This window comes from Pholis gunnellus (assembly GCF_910591455.1).
Source record: "Pholis gunnellus genome assembly, chromosome: 19".
Classification (NCBI taxonomy): Eukaryota; Metazoa; Chordata; class Actinopteri; order Perciformes; family Pholidae; genus Pholis; species Pholis gunnellus.
This window is the reverse complement of record NC_136546.1, coordinates 6760975-6782998: the sequence shown is the minus strand read 5'-3', so window position 1 is coordinate 6782998 and position 22024 is coordinate 6760975. Positions and strand designations below refer to the sequence as shown.

The following is a 22024-nucleotide window of genomic DNA, read 5'->3' as shown; positions in this document are numbered from 1 at the left end:
TAAATCCAGTGGTTAAGGGGTCAAGAGAGAGAAAAATGGAGCGAGGAAAAGGGAGAAAACCTGTCTGGCTTCCTATCAACAGAACAATAATTTGGTATGCAGCAGCGATGATGAGGCTAATTGATCGCTAGACCAGTTTTCCACTAACTACCCTCTGCAACAGCTCCTTCTCCAGCAGGGCTCTGCCGGTGAAATGACACATCGATAGTTGTTGCAGCAATTATATGCCGCACCTCCCCATTGCCCTCCTTCCACGAGGTCAACATTCTCATCCCCAAGAGGGCAGAAATCGATACACTGCTAACAAAAAAAAGTTGTTCACATCTGCAAAGGCTTTACTTTTGAAATCGGCCTCTGCTTTGCAACTTGCTTTGGAAATGTGAAATTGTAATTTTTATAGTGCGCTGCATGTCGGTGTTTGATGCCGACCGACAGGAATGCACGTGAAACTGTATTTCAGTCAAATAAAAAAAAGTTAAATTCCTGGTCTCTCAGGAAAAAACTAAGTTCTATATTACTTTGTTTGACATTTTGGGAAATACACTTATTTGTTTTCTGGGATGAGAAGATCAATACCTCCCTCATATCTCTCTGTTTTGTCAAATACTACAGCCAGCAGCTTAGCTTAGCTTAGCACACGGTTTGGTAATAGGGGGGGAAAGTTACAAAAGGTCAGCAACAATTCTGAAACTCAGTGATGATGTTATATCTTTTGTTAAATGTTAAAATGTTAAATGTTATGGGCGACTGTGGCTCAGTGGTAGAGCAGGGTCGTCCTTCAATCAGAGGATCCCCGGCTCCACTAGTCCATGTCAATGTGTCCTTGGGCAAGACTTAACCCCAAAAAATTGCTCCCGCAGGCTGTTCCTGCAGTGATTGAATGTTAGATAGTCCTGATGTGCAGGTGGCACCTTGCATGGTAGCCATCAGTGTATGAATGGGTGTGAATGTGTGAATGACAAGTAGTGTGAAAGTGCTTTGAGTGGTCGAAAGACTAGAAAAGCGCTATACAAGTACAGTCCATTTAACATTTCAATAAATCCCTACAAAAACCTAATTTCACATTTTACGTGTAGTTGTGCGCTGGACTATTTCTTGGCTGGGACCAGCTACTTCCTGGGAACTGCTCAGAGCCAAGAGCCTCATTTCTACACTTCAATTTTTGTACAGATTAAACAATCAAGATGTCATGTGTTAATTAGTGACCTCTCAGAGGTGCTGGTTAGTGGATTTTGTTACTGTCGGTTTCTAGCCCTTATGCTAAGCTACTGAAAGCTAACTAGCTGCTGGCTGTTGTCTCACGTAAACCAGAGTGGTTTCGATCTCCTCATGACTTTCCCCCACTACGTCTTTGCCATATATCCGGTGGCAGCCAGTCGTCCATCTACACTACAGTCCTTGCAGTCAGCACTCAGTACATTGTTCATCACTCCCACTGCACTCACAAGACAAAGCTCCACCGCCGCAGCGTGGAAAATGACTACCGGCTAGTGTTAAGGTGGCGAAATGGTCGTCATTAGACATCGACATTATCATCAAAGTCTCATCAGTTGGACGGAGAGACTCCAGCAGAGAGATAAGTGAGGAGTGTGTGTGTGTGTGTGTGTGTGTGTGTGTGTGTGTGTGTGCTCAGGCCTGTGAGAGTGAAATAAGAGGAGATTGCTGCGAGTCTGAGTTCGTTTGGAGTCATTAGATCCTTCGCAGAAACAAGGCTGAACAACCTCAGAGCACCAGCGTCTTTTATTTCTCTCTTTTGATCCTGTGTAACTCCGATGACGCCAGTCTGGAGGAACATCAGGCACCTGCTTTCATTTTTCAAGTTTTTTTCTTTTCTTCTTCTTTGGTCTGCAATCTAGTGCACGCACTTTTCTGGGTCCCTTTGTTGCAAAGTCCTGCATTTAGTTTTGTTAATGAACTTAATTGTGGTAGCGTTCATCCTGCCAGTTCAAAGACATACAGGCAGCACATTGGAGTCTGAACAAACAATACATTTGATTTAGTGTAACTTTTAGCCAGGATTAATGGATTCGTACTGTTTACTTTCTCTGTTGGTGCTCATATTACTCTACTCATGAAAACATTTGGTTTGCTTTCATCTCCAATTGCTGTTCAAGTTTCTCAAGGCATTAGCCTCTGCTGGATATCAGAAGTCAATAATAATTTCATAAAGGCTTGTTTTTTTGATGTTGCATTTTGTAGTGGCTTTGGATTGCCGTCCCGCCGTAAACAAACTACTCCACATCTCCCTTGAAATGGGACGAGACTTGTATTTTTTTGTTTGTTACTGCAGTTATTTGGAACTAAAGTGTGGCATTGTTGCTGGTAGCAGATTTAATACATAATAATTCATTAATATCAAGATATGTAACAATTAAATTGTGTCAAAGTGCAGTGTAGAAGAGGGGAGAGAGAAGTGTCCTCTGATGTCTTCTTGCTTTAACTTCTTGAGACGGGGTGCAATTTCATGGCGGCAAACCACTCCCACCGTCTTGATTATTTAATTCAACCTTATTTTGCCCAATTAATACTAATTACTGACACAGTCTCTTTTAATTCTTCCACATTTTAAACGTGAGCTATCTCAGCTGCCGACCGCTACCAAGCAGTTTGATATAAATGTCTGAATTAAAACCTGATCAATTAGAGATTAAATGAATTAAACAATCCACCAACATATATAGACACTAATATCATGACACACACAGACCTGCGTAGACATGTAAACCTATATGCATAAGAGCAATTAACATCCAGTTTGTATGGCAGGAAACTAAAATAAATATAAACAGAGTTGGCTATCAAGAACTTAACTATACATAACCTTTACTAACTCAGATGTTTATATAAATCAAATACAGGGACTTACTATGACTAGGACTAGCACATAAAGTACAAGTTTCTTTGAGTTGTTTACTGCGATTGGATGCATCTCTGTGTCCTCAGGAATATGGATGCTCGTAACCATAAGGGTGGGATCATAAAACATTGTAGGGCAAGCCTTAACGGTTTTAGTGCCATTAGTGACCCCGGGTCCTATCTTGAGTTCGTCCAGGCACGGACCACTTAGTGACCCATAGGGTCCCCGAGGGTGGTCTCTGGACAAAGTGTGTTAGTTCAGATTGTGTCATAGACGTTTTAGTTTTTTAAGAGATGTCTGCTACAAAAGGAGTAAATACTCCAGATTGTGAATATACAGTAAATGTCAACATTACAATCTGCACTCAGAGAGACATCTAGCTACGGTATGAATCACCCTTTTGTATTCTATGTTCGGACAGGTAGCAACACATCATAGAAATACAAAACCACAGAGCCGTATCTTGCAAAACTATTGGCCATGTCTGGGTGTGAGAGGTATAGCCGGCAGCAGGCAAAAGCAACAACATTAAGAGTCTAAAAATAGATCATAATTAATTTAGAGTGACAGGATTTGAGAGTGTTGGAGAAGTGAAAATGAAACAGCAAGTCATGCTTTGATCACCATCTTGTCTGTTATTACCAATTAAAAAGTTATGACCTACCTCCCCTGTCAGACTTCGTCTCGCTGTTATTGTCGAAATGTCCTGGAGAGACTTCGTTCTTTGTTCAGATTAAAGGTGCTGAATTACAAATCACGTCCATGATTCTACCGTTAGTGTTTGTGTGGAGGAGTGTTGCTCATTATATTAGCCAACAATAGAAGTGTGACGAGTTAAAAGTTGTAAGATGAATTCCTCTCTTTCTTGTCAAGTTGCTTTTGTCTGTGATTGAGTCCTTGACATTGTATTTCCTTAATAATAGTGAATTAACCTGCCTGTGCAGTAGCTACTGTATATCTTAACTTGTTTCTAATGTACATCAAATTGTATTTTACTAAATTAAGCATCATGTTTTTGTCTTCGTTATCTTTTGATAGCGGGTTGAATTAGTTGTTTCTAACTTGATATAAGAAAACAAGTTTGCAGTGAGATATGAACGGCTGAGTCCGTATTTCCCAGTTTGACTTCTATTTCTATGTAGATAATGTATCTGTCTTGTTTGTGGATATATTCTTATCGTCTGTAACCGTTTGTTCATTGAACCCGCTTTCTGAAGCAAATGTCAAGAGTGCAATGCGGAATATTCATGATTTGACACTTACTAACAAGTCCCGTATCCAAACAGCAAATAAAGGTGAAAGAAAGTTCACATCTCTTGAATATATTTGTAAAGGTTATAGAGTTGCTTTGCACAGAGACAATCCCATAACGCCAAGAAAGTGAGCAGAAGGAAGTTCTTTTTAAAAACAAACAAACCTATTTTTTCAGCTTTTCCCTTGTTTGACAGCCGAGACACATTTCATCCAGCAGCTAGCTGGGACTCACGCCTGGTGACAGCCGTGGTTAGTTTCTCAGCTGTGACTTTCTTCCAGCTGGCAGATGAAATTTGTGGCATTTCGATGTCACCGTATCGATCTGCCTGGTATCGCTGTCATTTATGCAAACTCCTCCAAGGACAGGAACCCGATCGACCCGAGGAGATGAGAAGAGCATCGCTCTGTCTGTCTCGCACTCTCTTTCTGTTTTTCCTCACACTTTCACGCTTCAGAACAATGCACACACACGCACACACACACACATCAAAAGGAAGCGTGTGTTTGAAGCTGACATTGCAGTTTCTATTAAACAATGAATACATCATTCATTTTATTCTGAATCACATGATCTTTTCCCAAAAAATATAACTATATGGTACAGCAGAATAACAAAGTGTAATCAAAACAGGCTATAGTACTTTGGCTGCTTTAAAAGCATGTAAATAATGAATAAATAATTAAAATTCTTACTGCATGTATAGAGGGAATACTTAAAGTTTTATGTGCATGTAGAGGATTTAATATATGCAAAGAAAATAACAAGAATTTGCCATCTACCATGGTGCTCAACCAAAAGCAACAACCCAAACATTCAGTCTTTCATCTTCATGATGGCATCGTGATCCCAGTCTGTTCAGAGCAGGCATCGTTGGTTTTTACAGCCCACGACTTTAGTGTTTGGTTCAGCCTCTCACAGCTCTCTGACACCTCATTTTCCAGCCTCAGCAAGCAAGCGCTGACGGAACCCCTGACAAAGTTAGCAACTAGCTGCTGAACACTGCGGAGGATTTAGCCGTCTCAGAGCCACATGTCTACCTCAAGAGTTGGCGGAGGCGAAGTTAATATTGGACGCTGGTCATAAGGTGTGTTTACAGCTTGGAATCAAGCATATCTAAGGCAACATGGTGCTTCTCCTTTAAGCTGTTGTTGTACTTTGCGTACAGCGATGGATGGATGGATGAATTTTACAATCTAAAGCCTTACAAATGGCTGACTTTCTCACAGCCCTTGCTGTGCAATGAATGTACTGTACATAGCACAACACTGCAGGATACAGACATCCGGTGTTGTGACAAAGGGTTGAATCGTAAACTGAACACGCCTCGACAGAGATAATTCCGCCTTAAGGCAGGACCTCTTTATGGCTGTGGTACTGCCTTAACAAGCGCCTAGTCTGGGAGGGAGCACCGCCTGAGAGGATCAGTTCAGGCTAAGAAAGTCCCCTAAATAGTGAGCATTGTGCTACTCACAAAGCTCCCAAAGTCAGGATGGTGGACTAGTTTTATACATACTATATATTGCAATGCTCATGTATTCAGGATGTTGTTCTTTATCATTTAAACTATAGTCCATTCATCTAAATTTATCCCATTAACACGGTTACATTTTAAATATTGTGAATATTTTCCCCAATTACTGTCTGATCTCTGCAATCCCGCTTTAAGAATAATATCTGCTTTTTGCATGTTGCCGGCTTGCAAGATCCAACATCTGCTAATCCCTCATGATGACAATGACGACAATATTGGCAGCCTTTGTCTCTCAGGCAGCCATTGTCTTTTTCCTTGACACATACCAAGACACACACACACACACACACACACACTGCCTCCTCGTCTCTCTGACCATTTGTCGGGCTCATTGGTTCATGAGGATCTTGACAGTCTCTGCTCGTGTACATGTAAGTGCATGTACTGTGTGTGTTTGTTATGTTGTTGTGTGTGTGTGTGTGTGTGTGTCAGCGGACCCCACAGCATTATGATTAGTGCACGTCATGTGCAGAAGTGTGCCGATGACTCTCGGGATGTTTTGGAGATTTTAGCTCCTCTAACTGTTACGTCTGCTCCATTCCCCTCCTAAGCTGATGAGAGACCGAGGGGACTGAATAATTTAGACGTGTGGCGGAAAAGATGTTTAATTTTGGAGTAAACCAAATTCTCTCAGCTTTATTTGGCTCCTTGCAGTTCCGTCCAAATGACGGGACAGATTGCGAAACCCTGTGGAACAAGCTTGTGATTTTAGCCAATATGAATAAACTACTTCACTTTACCGCTTCCATTTTGATCTCCTTACATGTCTGTCTGTCCACTGATTTTGGTCCAGACTGGAATATTAAAATAAGTATCGGATGGATTAACATGACATTTTGCTTTCATGCTCCCAAGAGGATGAATCCTTATTACTTTGGTGGTTCTCTGACCGTTTCTCGAGCGCCGCCATGAGGTCAATGTTTGTGGTTTTGAGTGAAATGTCTGAATGGATTGTCATTCAATTTAAATCCAAGTATTGCCCCCCTTTTGGATGAATAGTACTAATCTTATTGATTCTTAAACATTTTCTTTAGCCGTATCATCAGGTCAAAATGTGTATTTTATATATATATATATATGCAAAACACATTAGGCTTGAAGTAAAAGTCAAATATATAAAAAACGATAGAACTTAAAAAAGAATGCATTTAATATTCATCATACAGGCAAAAAAGGGGATGATGATGTTCACATTAAGAGGTTAGTAAATTCAAATAGCACAGTGAATAACTCCCATGGCTGAGTACCTCTTGATTATACTGCCTTTAGTCTCTTCTCTTATTGAATAAAGCTCTGTGGCTGTCAGCAGTGTGTGTGTGTGTGTGTGTGTGTGTGGGGGGGGGGGGGGGGGGGGGGGGTAAACAGATAGGAATTAAAAACAACAACAAAAAAACACCAGCACTTGTCAAACTAAATCCTTTCATCTCCCGGCGAGGCACGGCAAGGCATATCAAGTGCATGATGTCATTGTTTCAAAGAAAACTTTTGCCCTCCTTTTTTTCTCTCCCTGCACCCCCCCCCCCCCCCCTTCTTATTAAATCTGTTGACGGACTTTGGTCCAGAGTAGACAAAGGCATTCCCACAGTTCAATGTGCCGAGTCGTTGACTTGCTTTTTCAAAGGGGCTTTTTCTCACGGCAGGCAGCGAGAAGCAGTGGGGAAGAGTCTCTCATGGTTTTTTCATGTGGAAAATGTAAAAACCCCATTTCTGTCCCCGATGTCTCTCTTGCTCTCTGCCTGTGAGCAGGGGATCACTGTGCTGTCAGATTTCACCTCTCTGGATGGCTGCATGTATTTTTGGGACGGATTTAAAGGTCAATCTCATGCACAACAGTTTGCTTGTGTTATTTTTATCCCCAGCATTACGAGGCATCGACCGATCTCTAGTTTATAACTGTGGCGGGAGCAGCAGTGGGAACATCCAGGTTTTAACAGCGTCCGCTCTATGCAGCTGTGTACCAGCGAGCCTACATACCACAGCTCATTTACTTCTCATACGGTACTGATTTGCATTTCTCAGCTGATTAGCTAATCTACGCTGATTTGGAAAAGAGAACGTAATTGTAAATTATAAATGATTGCCGCAACTTGTGGGAAGAACTGCCGTTGGGCAACGACAATGAAACTATTAACACAGTCTCACTCCCAACTCGTCAAATACTGTCACTTGGTCAGGAGCCCTACGAGGCTTCAAACTGTGACGCTCTAGCATCGGTTGTGGAAATGTCAGTTTTTGCCCGTTAAATGCATAACTTCCAACATAGATTTACTCAGTTTTTAGGATTACTTACACAGCCAAACTAATTGGTTAGGTTCAGGCAACAACGGTGCTTGGTTATGTTTCGGAAAATACATTTGTAAGGCATTTGGTAAAGTACAGAAGTAATGCAACAAAACTACGGTGAAAAAGTCAACGCTGGCTTTGTTTCACACAGGATACGAACTGCGGTCTCCTCTGTGAAAGTCCTGTGTTTGTTCGACCCATCCAACCTCCACTCGCTTAGTTGCTCTGACCGCTTAATAAAGAAGCGGATGGGTTTGTATTGGAGTTAGTTTACATCTGCATGCTTCTCATACAGATACTGAGGAGTGCCATCGAGGGGCGTTGACCAAGGTGGGAGTGAGGGCGGGTTGAATTGATGTACATCTTTGCAAAAGTGTCGCCATATATTAAGTACACTAGAAGTATTTTAAATCTATTACAGTGCGTATTCTAAATCCTAACCTGAGCACCAAGTATTGCACACAAGTAGAATTATGACGGTTGTCTTTTCTTTCCATCACAGAATACATTGAAAGATATTCATTGATATCAACCTTCCTGTCGTCTTCATATTTCCCCACTTTACCTCCTGCTGTGATGTTCCACTGTTTTATTTGTAGACTCCACTCTCATTTTTAAACAACATGTCTCGAACACAGCAGTCTCAGCACAGTCCGTGCTGGTTGAACCCGAGCTGTGAGAGCTGCAGTTCGTCTCCCACCGGTTTTAATGCCGTAATAACTCCCGATCATCAATATGTCTGACAGCTAATAGGTTTCTCTCCTCTCTGTTGCAGGTTATCTATGCACTGAACACGAAAAACGACGAACACGAGGCGGCCATCGCCACTCTGAAGGAGGCCCACGAAGAGGAGGTGCAGCAGATTCTGTCGGAGACCAGGGAGAAGATACTACAGGTCTTTACGTTTGATGTAATTAATTAGACACTGACGTCCTACTTTTGAATGAAGTCGATGTTCTCTGAGTTGTACCATCTGCCCTATGTTGATCAGACATGTCCTCCATGTTTATGTTCAGTTTAGATGTAAGGAGGACACAGGGCACCACAGATGTTTGGTTTCCTGAACATTTAGTTAGAACAAGTACAAAAGTATTATCATCTAAATATACAGCACCAAAAGTAAAAGTACTCATTATGCAAAATGGCCCATTTTGGAAAACAATGTATACTATTATTATTATTATTACAATTTATAAAACTAATAATAATGATGATAATGACAATAATTATAATTGTATTATCATTAACATATGATCATTGAAAGATTCATGTATCGTATGACTTTAACGTTGCAGCTGGTGAAGGGGGAGCTTGTGATTCAATTCATCAATATATGTTGTAAAAAGTACAAATATGTGCCTCTGAAATGTTGTAAAGTAGAAGTATAAAGTAATAATAGAACAAGTACATCATAACTGTACCCGTCGATGGGTATAAATGAAGGTTAAGTTAGATAAGTAATGTAATCAATCACAGCTTCCTGCTGGGGCAAAGTAAATGCATATTACAGTATTACTTTTAGAATGATTGACTACTCATTAGTTATTGATAACTTGTTTCTGTTAAATAGATAAACTAGTGGAGCTTCTAAACTGGAGTTTCTTCTCTATGGTATAAGTGGGCTGTGATTACTTTTTGACTATTGATTCAAGACGTTAAGTATTTCAACAGCCGGCGGGGGCTCTTTAGAAATGCGGTCGCATTCAGGTCAGTCAGTGAAGATGAGACGGTATCGCTGTATAACTTACAGTCATCTTTAGCTCACTAAACTACAGTATTTCTCCGCACGGCAGCTGCACGCTATCACATGGCAGCCCGGAGAGCCGGAGAGCCCAGATCACATCCAAAACGAACTCATCAATATTCATTCAAACTGAATATTAATTATTTACATCTATATGTCATCTCTCCTTGTGGGAATTAGTTGCTTCCCTGACAGCAATGTGACCAACCATGAACAGCTGCACACACATTTACAGACATTTACATGCTATACTTTTACACAAAGTCTCTCATAATGTGCTAAATCACAGCCAAATCTAAAGTCTATGTCTATTAGAAATAGTCTAATTCAGAAATACACGTTGTTTATTTACTCTCGCCCAGGAGTCCGTATTATTATGATAAATATTTTCTGTCATGCTTGTTACTGTGGTTTATGAGTCAGCAGATTACGTGCTAAATGTTCATTGATGGTGGAATTTTTAAGTTTTTTTTCCCATTGCAACATTAATCATATCCGCTAATTCCTCACAAACTACTGCCTTTCGGGATACACAAACCGGCACATGCATCCCATCATCTCATGTGCGCCTTGGTGCGCCATCACATGAGGATTTCAAATACTTTCCATCGTTCAATCAACAGTACAAGAGCAAGATCAGCGATGAGATGGACCTGAAGAGGCGGATCCAGTCTCTGGAGGAGTCCATGGAGCTCCACGAGAGGATGAAGAGACAGGCGCTGGCAGAGTTTGAGAGCTACCGTCAGAGGGTGGAGGACATGCAGCTATGCACCGAGGCTCAGGTAGACAAAGGAATGATGCAGTGTGTGGGTTTGTGTGTGTGTGTGTGGGTGTGTGTTGAGAGGCAGCGGTGCCTAGCCTGATGCTGCAGGTAATTAGTACTAATATCTGGTTCTGTCTGCTGTTGTGAGGCTGAGGAGTTTAGTGATCAGAGCTCCTTTTTCACCTGTTATTTCAAGTTTCTCCTTTGTGGATAAAGTTAAGATGAGATTTAATGCACTTTTGTGACATTTAGCCTAGTATGTGTCTCAGTTGACCAGATCACAGATATGATTTCAGTCCGTCTTGGTCCTCCCAGGCACCAGAGCTATCAGTTTGGTAACTGCTAAATAACAAGAAGAAGAAGAACATTCCTTTTATTACTAAAGTTACAACAATATATCAGTTAAAGGTGCTTAATTCAGCATTAATATAGCAGCAAACAACTATTTCCTATGTAAAGAGAAGAGTGAAGTAATGTCTACCTGAGCAGAGAATGCAGTCAACACAACAACATGAATAATACCCACGCAGATCGTTCAGTGATTGAACTGATCAGGGATCAGATAAACGCTGCAACAGTTCACTATAATGTAGTGTCATTTCAGAGTAACCTCAGCTGCCATATCACAGTGTGTCGATCTTGTGAGCGGCTATTTCCACATCTCCCTGGCTGACATAGTTGCAGTGCGGAGGGGTAAATATTACATATGCATCTTGGAAAGATGGATGCATTTTTTATACATCTGACTAGGGCAAGTGTCAAGCACCTCCCAGGGTGGTTTTTAACAACTGATGTTCAGATCAGCTGAAACATGGCCAATACATGATCGACTAATTAAAACTCGCCCAATTAAACCAATTCCTCAAAAGACTGTTGTATTATGTCTGCACATACGATGTCAGCTAATGGGTTTGACCTTTTCTCTGTGTGTGTGTGTGTGTGTGTGTGTATGGATCAATACAGTAGTCGACAGGATGAATAGACAGACAGATGGATGACATGACTATATTGATTTATATCCAGTGGGGAGAAGATGTGCAGCTCTGTGTTGAGGAACAAGGAAAGGGATGGAATCAAACGACTGGATGAATGATTTTTTTGTGACATTTAAAGAACGAACATGCAAACATGCTCAGGCTCATGCAAAGGTGTGTTTGTACTCGATAGTTTATTTTCTGCATCCGATCAAATTCTCCCGTTGTTTGACTCCAGAGCTGGGTCGAGGGCTCTGTGTTGCACTAAAGTCCCCGTGGGAGTGAACCTTTTTGAGCTTGTGCTTTCAGGTACAAATTGCACCGAGCATTTAGCGCGCGTCGCTGATTGTGTAATTATCTGCTGCCTTCATAAGTGAAATGCTAATTTCAGACTGTGCGGGCAAATTAAATGAAAGGCGTGAATCCGTACATGTAAATCTGGCCGAGAGAGATGTTTATCGTTTGCCTCGCCTGCTTCATGAGACTGTGACTGCAGAGACCACCCTTTCAGTCATCGGTATGAAATACGTCCTTTTTGTTATATTTGTGGGCACATATTCATAGAGCGCTTGCTGTTGAGATGTTTGGGTTTCAGTTGAGTGTGTTTGCTGGTTTTCAGTTCTAATTTAGAGCAGCCAGAAGGTCAAAACCCTCTGAGCCGGAACATCACCTGTCTTAGAGCTTTTTCAAAAGTTTACCCACAGTGTAACACGCCTACCAACCCATATGTCAACCCTCCTGTAAGTCTTGTCTTCCTGTCTTCTGTGGCAGCACACGCAGCGCGTGGTGTCCATGTCGCGGGAGGTGGAGGAGATGCGACGGTCCTTCGAGGAGAAGCTGCGCACGTTCAGCCAGGCCCAGAACCAGTTTGAGCAGGAGAAGAGGGCTGCTCAGGAGGAGCTGAAGGGCCAGCACAGGCAGGAGGTCCAGGAGCTCCTCCGCAGCCACCAGAGTCATAACGCAAACTACAGCAAAGACCAGGAGAAACTGGGGCAGCTCCACAAAGCCGAGGTAACGCGCTCGCTGCTGCTGCGAAAGTGGAGCAGAAATGAAAGGCACAGCAACAAACTCAATCACAGCTGAGACAACCGGAAGAAAGTGGGACAGCTGTGATTGTTACATCGTTTTCCGTTAAGCTGCTGCATCAACTCAAACTCTTACCCTATGCACCATATGTGCGTGGTCTGCAATTATACCAAAGGGGGGGGGGGAGTAGTTTTTATCTCTGTCCTTCTCATGTTGTGCTGTTACAGGTGGATTCTCTGACGGAGCGGGTGGAGGAACTCAAACAGGACAAGAAGAGACTGGTGGAGGAGTACGAGGCCAAACTCAGCAAGGTACCGTAGCCACTGTAGCGGACATTTGCTGCTCGCGCACTGCAAACGTTTTCTGTTTTCTGAGGTGGAGTATTAGGCTGTAAATACATCTATGAAGTGTTCTAAACGGGTACATTTATCAAATAATACATTTATGTTTAAACTTAAGAAATGCATGATGGTGGAGTCTGTCCTGTGCATAATCAGATGATAAGCGAGTACATCGGCAAATGTGTTTTCTAAAGGACGGTTATTCATTTTCTAGGCCACAAACGTCAGGCTTCACATTATGCTCCTGTTTTAATCCCTCCTCAAGCCTAAACATATCTGAAATTCAGCTTTTGTTAAATAACAAATCAGAAACGTATTATTGATAAGATATCTAAATCATATCAATAATGTTTAAATCATTCATTTTAATATATTTTTATAGCACAACAAATTGTCCAAAGATCAAGGGAGGATATGATTGCTGTCCTGCAGATGTCTCATCTGGTATTTCCTGAGTCGTTTTAGCATGACAATAAAGGTGCCAAAGTAAGTGATGGTTCAAAAAGAACCACATTTACATGTATTGGCACTATTATTTTGACCTCGCTCGAAGTGAAGGCTGTGATCTTTAGCTTTGTGTGCAGCGAAAGCCGCGATCTAATTACTGCCTTTAAAAGCTATTCATTTCAATTAAAAAAAACTCCTCACTGACAATGAACACTGTCAGCCAAGACATCTTGGCTTAAACTTTTACTCGTGTTGATTATTTTCACATGAGATTGCATTTTGATGAGAAAGCTTTTTCCAACCGCCCAGAACGGTTTCCAATTACATGCCCAACTTTTGTATAAAGAAAAGCGAGACAAAAGTAAAGAACTAAACTAAAGATCAGTTTCCGTGCCGTAGGCCTAATGTTTTCTACTTGTTTGGATTTAGGTGTTTTTTTACACCAGTCTGTCCTTTCCCAGGCTCAGGCTTATTACGAACGCGAGCTGGAGGCCATGAAGAGAACTCAGCAGCTGACTGCCGACAACCTGTTGGCATGGAAGCGCACCGAGGCCGAGCTGCGGCGGGAATTCCAGACTCAGGAGGCGGCGCTCCAGAAAACCCTCGGAAAACTGAGGACCGAGTTGGCCAGGATAACGGATGAAGCTCGGGAAAACCGGGAGAAGTCCCACAGGCTTCAGGCGTCCCTTACCACGGCCGACAGCTCCGTCAAGGTGAGTCTGAGCCCCAGACACCTGATTCAAACACATCGCCATCTTTGGAGTCACATGCTTCAGCTTGAAGTGGATTATAAAGACTAGAGGGGACAGGGACGGTGAAACGGTACCAGAACGTCCTGTAACTGAATCGAATAAAGTCTTTGATTGGCCGCCTTCTGATGCAGCTTTTATGGACAGCCTACAAAATGTGTCCTCTGTAATGGATGATAAATTGGGGATATAAAATAAGGGCTGTATATGGGATGAAAATGAGAACAGTGGATCAGTTTTCATGGATAGTGTGGTGTGCAATTCACAGATTAAATTACACAAAGTGGATGTTCAACGGACTTTCTATTTTCGTTAGTGTAAAGCCCCCACGCATCCACAAGCATTTATCCACGAGGAAGCTACGAAAATGACAAAAATGTCCCTCTTTTCCCCTGATCAAATACGCAAATGAGCCTTTCAAGTCTTTTGTCCCAAATCTTTGGCTGTTTTGAAGCCATTTAGTATCTTTTTTTGGACATACTAAGCACTGGATGTCATTATTTTTTTTACATTCAAGGCTTTTATTAAGGTTTTCAAATGAAGCTGTCGTCATATTTTATGACGTCATCGCGGTTATATAAATAGAATGAATACATTGGTGGTACTCGTAGATTGCTGCTAGACCCACACGCCTTTGTGTGTGGCAAGCGGGAGAGCAAACTTTGGCTGCAGCAAGAATATTGTTTTTGAAAAGCTAAACGGCAACAAATATGGATTGAAGCATCATTTTGTTAGATTGAAAACAATTTTGGAAATCATTTCCATCTATCTTTTTCTGATGAATTTAGACTTTACAAAGCTCTGGATTATTATTGGAATTATTTGGATCATACGATTTAGGAAACAATATGTAGCCACCACTGGAATCTAATCCTTCAAAGAGAATAATACTAATAATATTAGTGTAGCCTAATCTGTATATACGACGATGCAGAAATGCTGGGTTTAAACAGAATGCATAGACATGCAAAAAAAAAAAATATATATATATATATATATATATGTGCAGCATTTAAATGTTGATTTAGAATTTGAATGTCAACGTTATGAGGGAAGCCTCAACGCTTCGACCTGTTTAGTTCACCTCTATATTACAGTGTGGTATCAAAAATAGCAATGCTGTGTTCATCTCTCTTCTGTACGGCCTTTGGAAATAGACGCACATGATATTATCTCCATCGTTGAAAATAGAGTTGACATGTGCTCCGGGGGAATTGGTTTAGTCGTTTTTTTGTAGTTGTTGAGAGATTCTGTGAAGTTTGTGTGAAATCATCACTGATTGCACAGAAGACGGGATGGGGGAGCTCCCCCTTCTCAGCGCTACGGAGAATGATATCAAGGTCAGCCGCGGATGGTGTGCCTGGGGTTAATAATTTCATTCGTTTTCAGAGCAATTAACTGTAACCCAGATAAGAAACGACAACAGAGCAACAGAGCAGAGAGCTTGAAACCAACTTCACTTGACAGCTCTACTAGATTCTCTCATATGATTCAAGAAAACAGATTTCAGAGGGTAGAAACAATTTGATCCCGTCTTTTTTAGTCTTTCACACAAGTCTTTCATGCACGGCTGATATCTGGTATTGTTACTAAGGTAATATCACAATAATCTCCCAATAACAGCCTCAATCTTTGAACATATCTCTTAATCCTCCATCCCCTGCTGTGAGATGATAGATTTTAGATAGATGAACAAGCTCGCAGCAAAAATTCAAATCTTTGCTTTGATCTTGACAATACACATCTCATATCTCATCAATCCTCTTGCCTAGAGTTCGTAATCATCATCTCTTCACTAAATTTCTTTCCACTATGGAAAATTAAAATGTTGCACCAAAGCAAAAATGTTCCCTCGTCTCAGGAGGCATAATTACTGTGCCGGCATACTTCATGGGTAGAAATAGTAGCATCAAATATCAACTTTACACACTTGTATGTCAGGATGCTTACAGCTCATCGCTCCAGTGTTCTCTGTCGTCCTCCTTTAGCTTGTGATTTAGTGGGCAAATCTCCAGAGAAATGCAAGCAAATGATCGCTCGGAGTAACTGAGACAGGCGTAATTAATCGTGGACTGTTCACAAGCGTCTGTAGGAATATGCAGGCCAAAAATTACAAATTAGCCCCCAAGTGAAATACTCCACTGAAGCTGTGTTAAATTGCTGCTGTCACTGTCTTTGGACTAAATACTTCACTCTCAGGTAAAGCCCATCTGGACTGGTTAAGGGAAGCTTTTAGCAGGATAAAACAGTACATCATTGAAAGGACAGTTTCCCAGGACTTTTATATTGAAATGTAAATGCAGGGTTCAGCCATGTCCAATAAGGATGACTGACAGAAGTGATGCTCTGTGTGTGTGAGCATATGTGTGTGATTCATTGTACTGTATATTTTATATGATGAGGGGTGATTCAGAGGTAATGATGAAATGCCAGCAACTATGGGATTTCTGTTCAAGCCTGTTTAAATCAACAGAGATACATTTGATTAAACTATTGACCTCCTCCAGCAACACACACACACACACACACACACACACACACACACACACACACACACACACACACACACACACACACACACAGGTTTGTGCACTGTACTTGTAGTTACCCAATATGAGAAAATATCTTCCCTAGCCATTGCTAAAAATAGACCCCAGCAAATGCACTTTTAATCCCTGTTTCAGCAAGATGTGCTAATAAGTACAGTAACCAGGTGTCTGAGGAGGGGATTACTGTATTACCTTGTAAAAGAAATTGAAGCATATATTTGTGTGAAGATTTCCATGTTCAATTGGAACAAATGGTCTTAGCATAACGCCAGACTTATTAACCTTTAACAGCGTTCTGAAGAACCGAGGATTGAACAACATATATACCCACTTTCCCTCACAATTTCATCTCAAATTGGTCCTCACATATCAGGCCGTTTTACATCATAACTTTAACCATCAGGGTGATATAGGTAACCAATTGTTACCCAATCCTTACCTCAATCTGCTTCTAACCTACCTCAATCCTAAATATGTCTTAACCCTCAAACAGCCCTTTGAAGAAGTGGGGATCGCACAAAATTGTCCTCACTTTCCAAAAAACGCACCTTGTGCTCCAAAAAGTCTTCACTTCTTAAATTCCTCATGCTATCTAAAGCTCACATTGGTCCTCACGTAGACAGACATACAAGAACACACACTCATGTTTCTTTGTCTTAGCCGTGGCAGCAGTAATTAAGTTTGAGGCAGGCCGTTTGATGGGATTGAAAGATGTGAAATTGCCACTCATGAGTTCCGACAGAGTACTAAATCACAAAGCTGTGTGTGTGTGTGTGTGTGTGTGTGTGTGTGTGTGTGTGTGTGTGTGTGTCTGATGTCTGGTTCTTATTAATTGAGCAGAAGTCAGCATTTACATTCTTGATCCTCAGTGTTAGTAATAAGCTACCAATATGCTACAATCTGTGCAAACTAGCTATGGAAGTCCGAGATGTCTGAAAACTCACTGTGGGCTTCAGATTCTACATCCACAGCTGATGCAACATAATTATTATACAACGCAAGATAACATCATATGTTTTTTAAAACTCTGATTTCTCTGATCATGAGAATGTGGATGTTTCCTTCATCCCAGTAGCTTCCATTTCCATTAATCTATCCCTCAAAGCTTCTTTAAGTTAACTGTGTCAAATATGGATGTATTGTACTTTTTTGTTTTATGAATGATCAATTAAAATACAATTCTCAATATCGTTCCAGCTAAGGGCCCCTCACAAGACAGAGTCCCTTGGAATGATTTGACGTGGCCTATTGTTTAAAAAGAAAATGTTCACAGACCCCCTGGCAGAGTGCCACAGACACCACTTTGAGAATCACTGTATTAGAGGACTGAACGTGTCAAACATGATTAATTAATTTTTCGCATAGAACCAGACGGGGCTGAAGTTAACTTTAAACTGACGTTATGCTTGTTTGTCATTTGGTTAGACTGAATATAAACTGTCTGACACGATGAAAAAGACGATCATTGAAAAACAATCAAAAGAAAATTGTTTGAAGAGATTGTAAATAAAACAGGAACAAGTGTGTTACATTCATTCTTAATAGAAACCTTGATAGAAGATTATTTCTCAATGCCTGTGTTTTATTTTTCATTGCCAAAACTTGTTTAAGTGCCAATACAACTTTTTCAAATACAAGCGCTTTCATGCCAATGTTTCTTTATTCAGTTCAGTTTTTTTTCTTCCAATACCATTGCCAAATTATACAACTTTCCTTTCTCCATCATTTTTATTCTCCGCTGATTACCAAGGAGATACATCACGCACATCACAATGTTCCTGTTCTCTTCGTCAGGTATGGCTGCCACTCTGCGTGTTAACGGAGTTTTGTTTATGCTCTGTGGCTCTTTGACTCCTCTCCAGGACTTAACCAAGCAGCTGGACGAGGTGACCCAGAACTCCGAAATTGTGGAGATCCGTCAGAAGGAAGCCGAGTGTGAACTAGAGGCAGCCAGAGACCGAGTTCAGCAGCAAGCGACTGAAATACTGCTCAAAGCCAGTAAGACCCCTCTCCTCTCTCATATGGACTTGCATTCATAATGCATACTCGCTACCCTCAGGACCCTTCCCTCCTGGGCTTGTCGTGCTCACACATCAAACATACCCACTAACAGCTCCTCTCAAGTCGTCTATGGCATCATGGCGTGGGACACTTTAAGGGCGTAATGCTGCGTACAACCAGGCTAATAGTACTATCAGTCCCTCAGAAGCAGACGAAACCCTTCTCACATCAATTATGCCCGGTTTAAGGTGTGTGTTTGTGTGCACTCATGTCGGATAAATGGTCGCATGTTAGAATCTGATCTAATACCGGGTGATTTCTTTCCGTCAGTACTTTGTGCAACAAAATTGCATAAACATTACTGTCTGAAATGCGTGAGCGAGAGCAGCAACCCAGCGCAGAATTATGTTCGGCCCATTAGCTCCTGTGAACTCCTCGCCCCCAATGAGAATGCTTCATCACTGTCCACCGGAGCTGCTTGCACGTGAGGCAGACTGATGAGATCTAGGTGGAGAATGCAACTGCGACAGCACACCGTGTTCACACTGAAGTATACTCGAGCGAGACGCGTCACATGACTGACGGCCGGGCCGGCGTCGAGGCACCCCGCCAGCGGCTCTGTCACATCGGCGAGAGCGTCGCAGAGATTTACCAAACAGACGTTATTTTTGATAAACTGACCACACATTGGAAATCTAAATGATTACTTTCTAACCTGAAAACATATTATAACTTAATAAAGTGACATGTTAACAGCTTTTAGCCTGGCTCAAAATCTCTGTTGTTGCATAGTCTGAAGAGACGCAATGCATTGTGGGGCAGTTGAGTATATCTAGTGTGTATCATACTAAGACATCCTTGCTGATGTGGAAGACATCGAGTGTTTCTCGCACAGAATCTTGAACGCACAACATATTTCCGCCTGCGTGTGCTGAACTACAGCGAGTAGGTCAAAGTTGAATCAATCACAGCTTTGTTGGTTAAGAACGTCGACATCATCATCCGACATAGCTTCATACATGAAGGATAATGGAAAATAGCCAAAAACATGGCAATGAGAGTGACTCAGCTGTTACTCAGAAATACCAACTCTTAAACCCTAAAATTTCTTTGATTGTCTTGAAAAACGTTCTCCTAGAAACCGCTACGGAATGACATCATCAGGATAGTTGCTACTACCAAATAAAATACCGACGCCTCCAAAGCAAGAAATGGGCGAACATGAACAAAGAGTCACGGTGAATGAATGAGGTTAAACAAAATAGGAATTCAGGAAATTTACTCCGTTAAATAAACTCATTGACAATCCAGGACTGAGTTGAAGTTTAAAATGCTGACATCAGTTTAGTCAGCACACGATGTTGTGGTTGCGTCAACAAGAACCGACCCCCGAAAATGTCAATATGCAGATGACAAAGCTTTACTCTTTGCATTCTGCTCACGCCTGTCGGCTCTGTCCCCGTCATAGGTCAGATAAGCAGCCTGCAGGCCACCCAGATGACCCAGGAGGCAGCGATCAGGGACCTGGACAACGAGCGGAGCCGGCTGAAGGACAAAGTGCTGAGGATGGAGGAAGAGAGGGAGTCCCTGCTGAACCAGAGCCAAGCCCTGGACGAACGACAGAAACAACAGCTCCAGTCCCTGGAGAAGGTGTGTGGGTGATTTGTATTCACCTCAGGCTGGAATAACAGTGTGGTGAATAAGCAATAAGCCATCAAGATGCTGTGACTGAAGTGTTGGTAGACTCTCCTCCAGACCTGTTTTTTTTATCCTCCAGTACAGTACAGTTCGTTAGTAAAAGAGTCTGTGCTCTTTCAGGATTTTAGTAGGTTATGGGACAACAAAATGTCCTGACATGGGTCTCCACGCATTTTCGCATGTCAGAAGCAGTATTGAACCAGAGAAGCTCGATTGCCACATTACAGATGAGATTAGTTATTTCAAGTAGGAAGCTTGTACTCTCTGTCTTTCCATTTCGACCTGCGCCCAAAAGTAGAAGACCATCTGTTGGAGCTATGAAGCAATTCTAATACTTACTTGCCTATTTATTTTAGTTTTGCAACACTGCCATGTATTTGACTTTACAGAGCAATCCCCCTGTGATCTCTGGTACTTCATGGAAAACACAAACCGTGAACTGTAATATGCATCAAGACTCCCACTCATTTTCTGTCTTCCCGTCTTTCTCCACCTGTCTGAAGCCCAAGAGCTTCTTTCAGTCAATCTGTTGCAGAACAGCTCTCAGAAATCTTTGGCGTGCAACAAAATCTTCAGGCTTCTGAGCAAAAGGGAGCAAAATCGGCTCTGCAATCGTCCAACCGTCGAAAGTTTCAAACCTGTCGATCAGTGCATTTATAAACTTTGAACAACTGCAAAAACAAAAAAAACCAAGCTGCTCCTCTTTTTAAAGGTCAGATGATTTAAGGAACAGTGTAGCCAGCAGACTCACCACAGCCGCCGCCGGTAAATGTCAAGTGTTGCTGCTTCATGTGTGTTTTGCCATCCCTTTATCGCTGACATTTGTGCTGCGTAATCCTCTGGGAGCTGGCAGAGTTCTCCCACTGCGCGAGGCTGCTGTGAATTTGAATGTCTTCCTCGCGATTATAGAACGTCTCGCACCACTTAAAAACTTTACGGCACCTTCCTGTTATGGCGGCATACAACGTCCCCGTCCCCCCGTCCCCCCGGTGCTCGATTGATAGCTGACATTAGTGGATTACTCGCAGTAATCTGGCTGTTGGTGAGAGTACTGTTGCTGGGGGCTTTTCTAACCTAACAATCATTAAATTAAAAAAACTAATCTGGTAATATCAAAGTGTGTTTTCCACCGTTAAGCGTTTTCCAACTTCTTTGCATTAATGAGTGACTTTTGCAATAGTTGTTTTTGAAAATAAGCAACATTAGCGAGCTGGGAGGGAAAGACCATTTCAGGTAATGTTAGTGGTCTTACTTAATTATAGAACGTTGTGGAAATGTCATTAAATGAATGGGAGGCTTGTATTTTTCCTTCTCTCTTGCTAACAGTTTATTTTCCTTGAAAGAAGAAATTAGCCACCCAAGATCTCGTCATGCCCTGCTGTTCTTATGATCGCCCTCGGGTTTGTTTGGCCATATGACAACTCAGCAGTTTTGCTCAGTTTGACCAGCTTAATGTTTCATGGTAGATTTCCAAAACAGAGCTCTGGTTTGGAGCAATTAGTACAAACCAATATGATCCCTGGTGGGGTTTTTTTTTAATCATGTTGTTGCCGGTGTCTGATGTATTCAATAATAATGGTTTTAAAATGATTGGTAGAGGGCCAAATAGAATGTACATTGTGTGCGTTTTAGGAAAGGCTGCAGTGTATGTTTTGAGTGTGTTGGCAATGAGGGAACGCTGTGTTCTTATATGGCAAGCAGACGTTGGTCGATGAGTCCCAATAATTTCCACAAATTGAATTGTTAATGTGCCATTTCTGGATGCGGCTGTAAAGATTTGCCACGTATGATTGAGTTTAGGAATTG

General features: G+C 41.7%; 1 protein-coding gene across 1 annotated transcript in view; it reads left to right on the top strand.

Moving 5' to 3' along the window:
• Positions 1–22024, top strand: part of fam184ab (family with sequence similarity 184 member Ab) — a gene marked incomplete at both ends in the record, with an annotated part of 122710 nt that overhangs the window by 38419 nt on the left and 62267 nt on the right. The window contains 7 exons of the mRNA XM_079180226.1: positions 8702–8821; positions 10294–10452; positions 12179–12418; positions 12661–12744; positions 13683–13934; positions 18382–18517; positions 19989–20170. Coding sequence (XP_079036352.1) covers positions 8702–8821; positions 10294–10452; positions 12179–12418; positions 12661–12744; positions 13683–13934; positions 18382–18517; positions 19989–20170 — 1173 coding nt within the window. The remainder of the gene's footprint in view (positions 1–8701; positions 8822–10293; positions 10453–12178; positions 12419–12660; positions 12745–13682; positions 13935–18381; positions 18518–19988; positions 20171–22024) is intronic.